Below are 13,379 nucleotides of genomic sequence, written 5' to 3'. Positions count from 1 at the left end.
AAATGAATATGAACTTCTTTTCTTTGCATTATTTGAGGGCTAAAAGTACTGCATCTCTTTCATCATTTTGACCATCTCTCGTTTTCTGCAAACAAAAACTACATTTCTGTTTGAAATTTCGGAGACATGTCAGTAGTTCATAGAATAAAACATACATGTTCATTTTATTCAAACATATACCTATGAAGAGTAAAATAAAAGAAACTGATCATCTGAAGTGCTCTAATTCTTTCCACTTGTTTGCTACATTAAGGGGTTGCAGGCCTGGATGCATGTTCATGTCAGCAATCAAGATAAAATTACGATAAAGAGAAAGTATAAACCAACAAAAGGTTAGCAGAGGGAAGGAAAAAATGAAGCAAAAAAGTTGCCAGAGAATAAGGATGTTGATCCGCTTAAAAATAATACAACGGCCATAGAGAAAAGTTGGAGACTTAAGTAAAGATGAATTCAACGACGAGTTGGAAGAAGTCATAAAAACTGATCAATAAGGCAACAGATACAAATGTTTGTTTCTGTGCACTGCAAATCTGAAACAAAATTCCAGAAAACTGATTTTGACCAAACGTAATGTTTATTGCTTGTTTCATAATTGATGACTGCTGTTGGTTTGAGCTGCCTTGTTGCTGAAATGTGTTTGACTCTAAACCTGACTTGTTTAAAGTCGCTCGGTGGCAGAAACAGTCAAGCTGAGGCAGATGGATGTTTATGATTCTGGATTCATTTAGATGCAACAGCTCAGAGTCGGGTGTTTAATTTCTGGCTCCTGTTTTTACTCTGCAGGGGTCAGCTTGTGATTTCTCCAGAAAACTGTCAAAAACTTCGTACTATGCAAAACAAAGGAGCAGTGAAAAAAAGCAGCTGGAAATCTTGATATATTTTTTTTTACAATAAATCTGTCTGTTTTGACTGAACTGCAGTGTTAGAGGTGTTGAACCATCATTTCAACTCCATCAGGACGTCTGAAGTTAGTTTTCTCAAGCCAGTTCTGATAATAATCTTTTTCAAACACAAACCAGCAACAAAACAAACTTTTGTGATTTATATTCAGAATCCTTTTCAACACAATCCGCAGGTAAAACGCACAAACAGGACATAGAAATTAAAAATCACCAACTCCACACGAGTTACCTGTTATAGCCACACAACAACAAACTGTTTCCAAGTCTCGTTTTACTCATGAAGCAAAGTTTCCAACTGATTTACAACAGGAACAAGTTGACAATCTGTCAGGGCAATTTAGAATAAACAATTATTTTAAACAGTCATGTTTTGGACGGAGGGAGGAATCTGGAGAACAAGAAGAGAAATAATCATCAGAATGAACAGAAATATACCTCATTTTGCAATTAATAAGTCAATTATGAGCTTTACTTTTCAAAGTAAATGATGAATTGGTGAAATAAAGTCACAGATCCGGCTTCAAAGGCTGATTCAAACCTGGAAGACTTATTTTAAAATGATAAAATCTTAAAATCTGTAAAGCCTAATGTTTATGTTTGATGATTATGCAATCTTAAGACAATCTGAGTCAAATCAAATGATATGTACCTTTGATACATTCTTATTTGTTAAATTATCCTCGGTATGCTGCAGCTGAATGACAACAAAGTGTTTCTATGTCTTAATTTTCAGATTAACCAATAAAAATCATCATAAAGAAAAATAAAATTGATGAAGCAGTAGAGGTGTATCTCAGGCTATCTCCATCTCTACAGTTATTTCTTCAAAGCATATCAGGAATTAAATCATAAAAATGCTGCTAGTGGAATCGCAGAAAGGAAAAAAAAAAAAAAAAAAGCCTTTTGTGGAGATTTGAACCAAAAGCTGTGCTGCCATTTTCTGAATGACCTTGTTAATCCATTAGTTCTCACTGGTTCTCAGCCATTTCTACACTTTAGCGCTGTAGGAGGAGAGAGAGAGCTTGTGAGAGCGCAAAAACAGATTACAGAGGAAACACTGGTCTCATGTTGAAGGACTACAGAGAAAAGTAGCAAAAAATCCACAACAAGTTTGGAGCCAGGGGTGTTGGGATGCTGTAATTCAATGTTTAAGGGCCAAAGAAAAGCTGCGTGTTCACTGAGTCATGGCACGGCCAGAACAGGCTGTGATGAACGGGCTTAGCTCAACTTGAGAGAGGAGATATTCGGCTCCGTCTCCGGTTTTTAAAACTGCAGCAGAGTCTGAGCGGAAGGACATGAGGGATATACCTTTATCTTAAACTCCTGAGCACAACCAGGAGTGCTTTCCAGGAGCGCCAGGAGCCCTCCGGCTGCAGCAGCGTACATGAGGAAGAACAGAAAGGACATCTGGGACGGCTCCACGCCGAAGACGGACCTGCTGCACACTCCCAGTTGCTCCTTCAGTTCTGCCACACAAAAACAGATAAAAAAAAAACAAGCGGTAATCTGAGCCATTTCCCTGCCATAACAGAGCTCCACTTACTTTTATAAGTTATAAAAACAGCACAACAAAAAGACCCACTGTTCCACTTGAGGAGGCTACCATTACCTGTAATCATCTTGTCACTTTCTGAGTCTCTTTTCATTGTGAAGTCGATAAATTCAGCACCACAGAGAGTCATTACTTTTAACAAAAACATATGATTACTACTTCTAAGGCCAGAAGTCTCCTCACATCAAGCAAGCAAGAATGAAGACATACCAACAGCACAAAGTGAAGCAACAATTCTCCTGAACGTCGCCTACTTAGGTCTGTCATTGTTAGATGCATCATCAAAGCAGCCATTTCTTGTCATAACAAGCTGGAAAGACAATCTAACATGTAGTTCACCCAGTAGAAAACTAAATGTCACAGCCAGTTTGTCAGTGTGCATTTTATACACAAGTTAATACAATTCGCTCCTACCTTCAACCCAAATCTAATAACGCTCATGGAAGGTTTAAAATAGTATTAACTTAACTAATATGTTTCTTCTGAGTAGAATTAACATCAATGTTTTGGAGTGACCAATCCGAGTCTCAACTGGAGCAAGACAAGGAGACTTCTGACATTAAAGATCTGAAACTCGTCGTCAATAACATGCAAAAAGCTGGCCAGGTAGATTCACTTAAATAACTTTTTAAGGGTTTTTGAGGACAACCTGTCTCATTTCCCGTCAGGAACAAACAAAGTTTGAGTAAAACTCATCCCAAATCATTATTTAAATGTGAAATTTGCCTTTGAATGTAGAACAAACTGCAATCACAACATCTCCCATTGCTGCCAGCAATCACATCGACCAGCTTGAACAAGCTAGCTAGAAAGTGTTTGCAAATGAAAACATTAGTAATCACAATATACAGCTCATTGTAGTGCAAACAGAACTGGAGTTGCCAATGCAAAAGAAACAAAATTATGTCCTGTGTTTTTGATGTAGTATATAAAACAGTGGATGTTTATGTGATCTTTTTGACGGCCGAGATAGCATGTTAAATAATCAAAAATAAAATACAAAAGACTTCTGCTAAGATATCTATAAATATATTGGAACATATTTCTCCTCTTCATTGCTTGTTTCCACATTGTCGCCCATAGTGGTTTATGAACATTTCCTGTCAGCTGGATCATCTCTGTAGAGGATGATGCAAAGAAGGATTCTTCATAAAATCAAGAAAATTATGGACAAAACTGACCATCGTCTTCATAGAACAGAGCATCTTCAGTCAGAGGTTTCTTCAGATTCGCTGAATTACAGACCGCTACAAGAAATCTTTCATGGCAGCAGCCACCACTATACAATAATCTGAAGATTAAATTAAGGAGTTACAACATTTAATTTCCTTTTGGGATTAATAAAATGTTTTTGAATTAGAAATTAATTTGCATTCTTCCAAATCCACATGAAAGTAAACATGTTTAGTTTAACTTCACTGAGTTTTTCCTGTCATCGACTGTCTAATTTTATTCTTCATCTTTTCAATATGAGCATGCAGGATTTTCACGCCCGCCTCCATGAATCGAGGACATGCATGTGACGTCCTTGTCCATATTTCACAATGGTGCTGCACTCAGAGGTTTAATAGGTCATATAGATAAATTAAAAGAAAGGCCCTGGCTGTGTTTTTGCAAGGTTCAATAAGAAATTAAGAGAAAAAGTCTAAATGAATTTCTGATGTGCTATTAAGAAGAATAACTTTAAATGGTCATTTTTTTCAGTTTTGTATCTTTAGGCCTGTAAGGCTACAGTAAATATATTGTCCATGTTGAGAAAAGATTTCAACACAGAAGACACCAAGAAAACAAATTATACCTGCAAATGTTTTATTTAGTTAATTTCAGGGTCTGTGACCAATTAACTGCAGTTAATCGCTTTTTAATTGAAAACTACATAAAAAACAGCAACATTTTCAAATCAAAAATCTTTTTTGCTGCTAAATTGTTGAATCTGCATAAAACTTAATTTTTTTTTATAGCTTTTAATCTGTTATTAATGTTATTCAACCGTCAGATTAGTGAAAATAAAAAAGACAATGGGACATTGTGTCAAAATATCTTCTAAGATATCCAAGATATCATTACTGCTTTGTGTTTTATTTCTATGTCTGTTTTTGTGTTAAAAATGACACAATGCTAGGCTATTGCTACAATGCAGTGATAACCTAGCACTGTAGGCTATTGTTTGCAAATGTTGGATGTGCATCAGATTTAAGGACCCATCAGAAACACACAAATAAAAAGGTTCTGGGTGGAACCATTAAATTCTCTGAAAAGAAAAAGTACAAGCCTTGTACATTGCAATATGTATTTAGGATCAGATTACGCAGTGACAGGAATTTGATGAATGAATTTAAGAAAATATTTTTATTTAGTAGCAAACTATTGCCTTATTATAAATTAAATACCCAGAAATTAATTCTGATCAGTCATGGACTAATGCATGATATTTTTGCCCAATTATTGTTTCATTCCTCTCAATTGATGTTGGCGTCATGAAATCTTTCTTCTTATCTTGTCAGATTTGAAAGCGTAAAGAACGAGCCTCACACAAGAACAAATGCAACAGTCAGAGCTGGACCTTCACACTGTGCATGGACCAGAAATCACAGAGACGCCACTTCCTGGTCCCACTTCAGATGCCCAGCTTGTCACAGCATGTGCAGACGTGCCACCTGAACATGTGCCATGCTCAGTTCTGAATACGAGGGACTCCGTAGAACCACTAGTTTGAATTGAAAGCTGCACATAAAAGTGAAAGAATAGAAAACCTGAATAAAATGCATCTCAATAAATAGTAAAAGCAAACAAAAAAATCTGTATTCTATAGCTTTCTCACAATCCCGGTGTCACTCAGCTCCCACAAGAGTGAACCAGAAGCTTCTACTGGCTCTGATGTCTGATTTTGCTCTGGTGGAAATCTTCTACACCTCCATCACATTCCACATGGATAAAGGATGTACTAAATTATGCTAAACTGGAGAGAACATGGAGCTAACTGGGACGTTTCATGATAGAAACATCTCAGATTGCTCAACTACTTGAATATGAGCAACAGTTTAGCCAACTATATTGTGGATTATCCATTGTGTGTTTTTCTTTTCCAGTTTATTTTTCCCATTTTGGTTTAGTTTTTTACATTTAGTAGTTTTCCTATTACTGGTTTGTTTGATTTCTCTGTTGAAATCACAGCGGTGTGTGTTTTTCAGTGATGTCCTGAACGCCTTTACTTTTTTAGATTGTTCAAAAATGCACTGTGCAGAACACAATCATTTTTAAGAGAAATTTCAGGCTTCGGTTGATCATGTTCATTTCAATAGTTTGACCTCATTTTGGAGAAATTACTGCATCTATTGAGCGGGAAAGGAAGGCGAGGTGTAACAGGAGTCGCAGTGTCTTTCATGACAGCCCTTCAGGTCATCTGTGTTGTCGGGTTTGACGTCTCATCTTCCTCTTGTCAATACTCCACAGATTGTGTCTACTGGAATCAGGTCAAGCCACACAGTGGTCACTGGAGCAGATTTTGGTACCGCCGGCAGTGTGATCCGGCACCAAATCCAAACTGGAACATGAAGCCAGCATTTCCATGAAGCTGGTCACATCTGTTCAGTCCCTTCATGACTTTGTGATGTTTTTTTGTAGTAAACATCAAAGTGATTGTGGTACTAATTCGGAAATATTTGCAATATTTTCGCTTATTTATGACTGTAAATGCAACTTTTTTATTACTCGCTGTATAAATTATAGACTAAAATCTGACATCAATCAAGGCTGAGGCAGCTGTTTAGTACAAGTAAAAGTTTTTGACAATTTTTTTGAGAAAAATCTACAAAAACTCCCAGAATTAGCACAAAAAAGTGATAATTCTAAAGAAACTGGAGGGACCGATTGATATAATTTGGCAGTAAACAGATGAAAACTGCATTGATTTGATTTAATAATATTATTCAATAGTATTCAAGCACACTTAGTGCTTACTCTAGAATATAGAGGGCCACATAAAAAGCTATGGGGAGCTGGACTTGGCCCACAAGCCTCAAGTTCAGATGGTTCAGAAAACCTTTGCCAAATTGATGTTAATTGGCTCTAGGTTTTAAAAAACATTGATTTTTGGGGGTTTATAACCTGTAAGCAATAATCATCAAAATGACAAGGATTAAAGGGTTGAAATTATTCACCATGTGCAATCAATCTACTGTTGATTTCCAAAAGGTTTGACAACAAATTTTTTATTTCTGTGTGAATTTCTCACTTTTTTCATGCATCTCAAATCTCTATCCAAATTTTTAATTCTGTACATTAGTCACTGTGAATCACGGCAAAAATGTCTACTTTTTCCATCAAGATTGCTATAAAACTGCTAAAATTTAACTTTTTTTTTTTTTTAAAGCAAACCAGGCAAAATGTGAAAATAAAATCTGCTTCATTCGGTTGTCTCTGAAATGGAATCATGAGCAGCACTAAAAACTGCTGAATAATGTGGGAAAAAAAGTGGCAGGAGGAATCCAGTCTTCTTCCAGAGCAAAGGACACTGCTTCATCTACAGCAGATTGCAGGATGTATGTTGGGTTATACAGCCTCGGGTGAAACTGTTGATTAGTACGACAGATGTACAGATGGGCCATGGCGTGCTTGGTGTTTCCTGAAACAGCCCACAGAGACTGGAGCAACACACTACCCAACTGTCATGTTGGACCAGACAACAGAGCGGTCTTAACACCGCTAGCAATCCTTATGCTAACAGTATTTTTAGTATAACTGAATCAGAGTTTATTGCAACCTGGGTGCCAGAGAAAAAGACACAAGAATTAGCATTGGGATAACACAGCTTCTAAAAGTGCAGCCTTGAACATGTAATTGGATTCACGTTTAGGCAGTCCGTCATCTACTTTGGAAGCCAGTGTTATAAATCAGGCTGGGTATAAAAAGACTAAAGAAAACGCTAATAACGCCTTACTGAAATATGGCCACTGAAAACGGGGCAAAATAAGAAGGTGAAGGAGTTATTGGTTCTAATGAAAAGCAGCAACACCCACATTATCCATCACATTCATGCAGAAATGCAGGAATTCACTAGAGATGAGATACTGTGATGGTAACCTTTATCTGGGTCACCGGGGCAACCAGATTCACACAATACACCTGGACTGATGTGATATTATTTGACTTATGCCCCTTTTACACTAAGCTGCTCTTCAGAAAAACCATTATAGTTTTGTTGTGATTTAGCCGCTTACTAACATCTCCACTGATCGGAGTCTCTGGTACTTTTTGAAACCGGGTCTTATAGTGAAACTTTTTGGGATGATGATGTAAAGTACTCTGCAGGGGCTTCTTAACTTTATAAATTTAACAACTTCTGATAAGGAATGTAAATGTGTTACATGAGAACTTGGTTCATCGGAGACGGGTTACTATTTTCTAAATGAAGTGGAAGCAGGTGAGGTAGAAGTTAAGAGTGAAAAGGGCAAGGACTTTTTGACTTTATGCTAACATTGCAGTGCCGCCTAGTGGCCTGGCATGTAAACTACAGCAAATACGAGGTGCATCTCCATCTAAACATCAAACTTTTCCCCAAACAACATACAAAAAAAGTAAATACTGGCGGTTTCCTTTCAATGGTTTAGTGAAAACAAAAACTTGGTATTATTAAACCTGCAGGTTGATGGTTTATTCTCATCTGGCTATGTTAAAGAATAAGCTAAATATTTCTGTATTTTACTGAAAAACATTTCTATCAAGTTCTATTTTCAGAAGAATCTTTTAATTTTTACAGCCACTGTACTTTAGTGGAAATGTGATTTTTACATTCTCTCCATCACATTTATTGTTCTTAACATCTTAATCTCCAGTCTGCTTGCTGCACAATTAACTCAAAGGCAGTAAAATAAAAACGAAGAAACTTTCTGGATGTAAAAACATGTTGGCATAGCAACCGTGACATGTAATTTCTTTCTTTTTTTTTTTTTTCACCTTGTCTGGGACTTCCCATTGCAGATTCAGACTGCAGATTTTAAATGTTGGGGAGTTCCAGTAATATTCAGACTTTATTTACATTCCTGTTATCCAGAGCTCTTTATTCAAATAACTCAGTCATTAAAAGGTGTTTTGATCTCTCTAGAGATCAAAACACCTTTTGTTTGGGCTGTATAACCCAAGTAAAAAAGAAAAAGAAAAAAAAAAAAAAAAAAGAGTTGGATTGGTTGATAATTGCAAGAAAATCAAAGTAACAGGGGAAAAAGCAAAATGGCATATAAATTTGTATGTGATTACACAACAATGTTGCTTAATTCAATGTTGAAATAAATTGTTAATGTTGGCATACTAATAGACAGACAGACAGACAGACAGAATACAACTTTAAAAGAAATTTGACTTTGAAAATTGATGCCTCTGTCTCTTTAAGAAGACCCTGCTCTTTCAGCACATCATCACAGCAATGCTTCTCAAAATGCCGTTTATGAGCGTTGGACTGAGAAGTAGTTCATAAATTCAAGATGCACAAAGGAATCAAAAACAACAATCCAGTTATGTTTTTGATGAGGGAATAACTTTCTAACATAAAGCTCAAAAATGTTGATTTTAAATTACGCCCTGTGTAAAGTTATACCGGCGCAGATGATTTGCATTTCATTTAAAAACCACTAATTACGTTAAAAAGAGAGAAGGTGAGACATAGTGGACCTGAAACTCACCTTCAGTCCAAGCGTGTTGCTCGATGTACGAGTGCACCGTCATGCTGTCCAGCTCCGCCGCGTTGGGGGTCCTCAGTGGATCATGAACACACACGGTTCTGCACAGCCTGTCAAACTGAGAACAGCGTATAATCAGAGCCTGACATGACAGTTCACCGCCTTGAAGACAGAACACACACATCGATACGGACAGAAGAGGAGGAACGACCAGCGGCTGCACCATGTCACACTGCTGCTCTAAAGCGTCTGAACCAGACCGGAGCTGCTGTGGTACTTTGTTATGTGATGAACTCGTCAGTCCAAAGAACTCACTCTGCTACTGTCACAACTGTGACAGTAACATTCCCAGATATGAACCTCTCAAGGTTTGAATTTGGGGTGTTGGGGTTTTACTCAGGGGAAAACGTTGCGTTTCTTGACTCTCACCTTCCACAGCATCTGGGTGAAGTCCAGCAGCACCAGCGGGGACAGAGCAGGGATGCTGGTCCGGTAGGTTCTCACTCTGGAAGTGGGCCCACCCAGGTGAAGCACCTTCTTCCCGTCATTAAACTGAGGATACAACTCTAGCCCCAACTCTTCTATGAGCTCCATAATGTGTGTTTGTGTGCTGTGCAGAAAGAAAAATAATAATAATGAAAAAACGTTATGAGTGTTCATGAAAGTAAATCCTTGAATAACCAGAAAAACAGATTAAAGCTGGGTAGAAAAAGATAAATTAAAAGAACAGAAAAATACAACCACGTTTACTGTAAGAGAGTTGAATCTCTGCATACAACATCCTTCACTTTGTGAGGCCGTTTTCAATGAAATGTCCTTTTCTGACATCTGTTTGTCCGATTATCTTGAAACATGTTGAAGGCTAAATCAGTTGCAAGCGAGACACAAACAGACGGAGTCACAAAGCCCTGCAAAGTCATTCAATTCCCTTTTCACATATCATTTTGCAAGTGTATGTGTTCTATTGAGATTTTATGTGACAGGCCAGCAAAAAGTAGCGAAAATTTGTTAGGTGGAAGGAAGATAAAATGTTTAACTAAGTAAAGAATGGTAAGGTTGAATTCAGCCCCTCTGAGTCAGAACTTTTACAGCACCTCCAACATTTTCAATAATCAACTCAACACAAAAACATATTTTGAGATAAATTCTGTATGTTGAGACCGACACTGTATTTAACGTCACACAGTTCCAAAAAATACATCTCCACACCATGATACTGCCACCACCAAGTTCCACTGTGGAGACTGCATGTTATAAGATTCAGATATTATTAATGATTCATTTTGTTTCAGTGATCAAAAAGCAAAGCCCATATCGTTTGGAAGATTTGGTGAAAATATATTTACACATTTGTTTTTGGTTAATTTAGATTATTTTGGATTACAGACAATTGAAACCAGCACAAATAAACTGTTTAAGTTATTTTAAGGCCTAAACAATAGGGTAGTTGTACAGTTGTCACTCTTTTAAAAGCATCAGTAAAAGCTTGGCAGTTCAAAGAGTACAAATATTGGAAAGTTTGGTGGAAGATAAAAGTCCCTCTCGGCCACAGCCGGGAACCAAAGCATGAGAGAAAGATAACATTTTTAAAAAGTAAATTAAGAATAACTTACTCTATAGAAAGAGCACATTAAGTACTTTACAGTTCTTCAAAATGAAATGAACAAAATGGGAATGAGTTGAAGACAACTCATTCCAAAGAAATGTGTAACCAAGTAGGATTTTTTTTTTTTTTATTCAAACATGCATGAATATTTCTGCATTAAAAACATACTGCCATTTACAAGTGGCGAACTAGAAGTAAGCAAACAGTACAAATGTGCAAAACACAGCAGGAATGCTATATGAGATGAGGAAAAATGTTCTGAATCTTTTCCAACAAAACCTATTTTCCTTCCACTCAATTTTCAATTAATCTGCCTGAACACAAGAACTGAACGGCTACCTTTAGAGATTATCTTTTGTAATCCCCAAGATTGCTTGGGCCATGACATACCGTTACCGTATTCAGTCAGTGTTCTTGTTGTCGTTCATCATTCACACTTTTAAAAGTTTTCCTTTTTAAACGGAGTTCCTAAAATAAATTAACTGTTTAGATCACACTAATTGCAAATACATCTGGAAAGCGTAGAATCATCTTCAGCATCCTTAGTCAAGAGTTCTTATATAAATGAGCAATTATGAGTCTAATCTATTTGTGTGATGGATATTGATCCTTCCTAATCCCCACTCGGAGTTTTCAAGGGTTTTATTATTAGCAGCTCACCTCTCATCTTGTTCTAATGCTCCCAGGAAACTGGAGACAAACACCTCCCTGACAGCTCGCAGGTGTTAAAATCATCTCATCTTTATTCCGACTTAATTATGCACAGATTAATGAAAGAAAAAAAAAATAGTCTCATGTGTGGCTTTAATTACCTTCCAACCCACTGTCCTCCAAAGTCCCAGCGATCAGCACCGTCGGCTGCTGGGATTTCAGAGGACACGGTGCGACCTCCCACTCGATCTGACAGAAACACAATCAATCATGAAGTAAACAACACATTTTAAGGCTTCACTTTCCTCCAGGATGCAAAGTTCCCGACCTTTCCCCTCCAGGATCAGGACTCTCAGCTTGGCGTCCCGTTTTGTGAGCAGATGAGCCGCACTGAGCCCAGACAGCCCGGCTCCGACTATAACAACGTCCCAGATGTCGGCCGTCATGTTGGAACTTCAGGTGAGTCTAATGTTGTGGGTCCAAAAGTTAAACACAGCTGTCACTAATGCGAGGTGACGTTTCACACACCTGAAACGTTGATTGGTTGAAAGTTTTCTGCAGGAGCGGTGGGTATAATCCTTAACGGTCAGCCGCCGTGGGACTCGGACCGTGGGAGGAGTTTTCGTCTTAAAAATGAAGAGGATGACACGTGACATCAAGAATGACCTGCTAGAGAGATTTGTTACGTTTATTATGTCATTAAGTATTGACAGTAGACGCCTATCAAACAAATATATATATATATATACATTACAGGTACAGGTCAATCCAATTCAGTTCATTTTATAGCTATTTCAGTCATTGAAAGGGAAATTAAATAGTTTTTACCACATCATTTAAAATAATTTTAAATGGCTTCTTAAAATTTTATTTGTTGCCATTTCATTGAGGCCTGATACTGTAACGTTTCTGTTGTGATGTTTTTTTGTTTTTTTATTTTTATTTTATTTAATATTTTTAGATTTTCTTTTCACCAACTCATTCTATTGTGTTATTTTTGCAAAGCACTTTGGTGCAGTTTTAAATATACTTTTAAAAGTGACATGAATAAATTCGACATTGACAAGTATCTTAAAAGCGTCATTATGGATGGAGATGCCCTAGCAGTCAGTCTTCCACTGTCTCTGAAGAGGCCTCTGAATGAAGTCGGACTGTAATTACATACCAACAGCTCAATATCCAGGCAGCAGACACAATAATTCACGTTTCAGATTCTCATTTTGCTAACATTTCATAAACTAACAGGAAGTAATAGAGGTATCCTGTTTCAGTGAGACAATCTGCTCCGACACAAAGCTGAAATGTTTTGAAATGAACAAAATCAACTTTGAGTTGATGGGTTAAAACTCTTCAGATCTCAATCCAATTTAAAATCCGTAGGACGAGTCCAATCCATCAAATCCCCACTTAGCAATTTTTAGGATTTAAATGATGTGATGCAAAGTCATTGACAAAATTAAGTTTTGTGTAGAGTCCGTTAACCTGAACATACATGAGACTGAAATGCGGTGAAACACATGAGTAACATTAACAGCTTGTTCTGCTCAGTCCTGGCATCTTGAGCAGCAGACTCGTTCCATCATTAAATGCCGCAGCGAGTTTCCACATGCTGCTTTTTCTGTGGCGCATCCATGATCGGCTGGTGTGCAACAAGATTTAAAAGGTGCAATCTTTACTGATCAGCCAACTATCAATATTTTAGCACTACTACTTACCATATAATCAGTTAGCTCATTAGACATTAACAGTAGAGGTTGTAAACAGTGCACAGGTTAACGGGTGGGGAAAAGTCAGGAGACACCAGTTTAGAACCATTCCTACTTGTTTAATGACAGTATTTCTCTGCTTTGCATCATAGCAAGTGTCAAACACAGGAAGAAAAATCACTATGTATAAGTTTACACACACCCTTTTTGAGAGCATTACAAATAACTTCCAATTCTTTTCCACATATCTTGGGACTAAAACTAAAACCTGTCAGAAAGAAAAGAAAG

The 13,379-nt window shown here is 37.3% G+C and overlaps 1 protein-coding gene across 2 annotated transcripts in view; it reads right to left on the bottom strand.

Moving 5' to 3' along the window:
* si:ch211-127i16.2 (probable flavin-containing monoamine oxidase A) overlaps positions 1-11,922 on the bottom strand; it is a 67,643-nt gene extending 55,721 nt beyond the window's left edge. The window contains exons 1-5 of one of the 2 annotated variants that reach the window (XM_044144848.1): positions 11,714-11,922; positions 11,547-11,634; positions 9,558-9,738; positions 9,132-9,246; positions 2,211-2,368 (exon numbers count right to left, since the gene is read on the bottom strand). In XM_044144848.1, the coding sequence (XP_044000783.1) occupies positions 2,211-2,368; positions 9,132-9,246; positions 9,558-9,738; positions 11,547-11,634; positions 11,714-11,831 (660 nt within the window). In that variant the 5' untranslated portion in view covers positions 11,832-11,922. The remainder of the gene's footprint in view (positions 1-2,210; positions 2,369-9,131; positions 9,247-9,557; positions 9,739-11,546; positions 11,635-11,713) is intronic. The other variant, XM_044144850.1, reaches the window with a different exon arrangement.
* Between the last annotated feature and the right edge of the window lie 1,457 nt (positions 11,923-13,379).

This window comes from Gambusia affinis, linkage group LG17 (assembly GCF_019740435.1).
Source record: "Gambusia affinis linkage group LG17, SWU_Gaff_1.0, whole genome shotgun sequence".
NCBI classification, from domain to species: Eukaryota; Metazoa; Chordata; class Actinopteri; order Cyprinodontiformes; family Poeciliidae; genus Gambusia; species Gambusia affinis.
The sequence above is the reverse complement of the archived record's forward strand: the minus strand, read 5'-3'. Positions and strand labels throughout refer to the sequence as shown.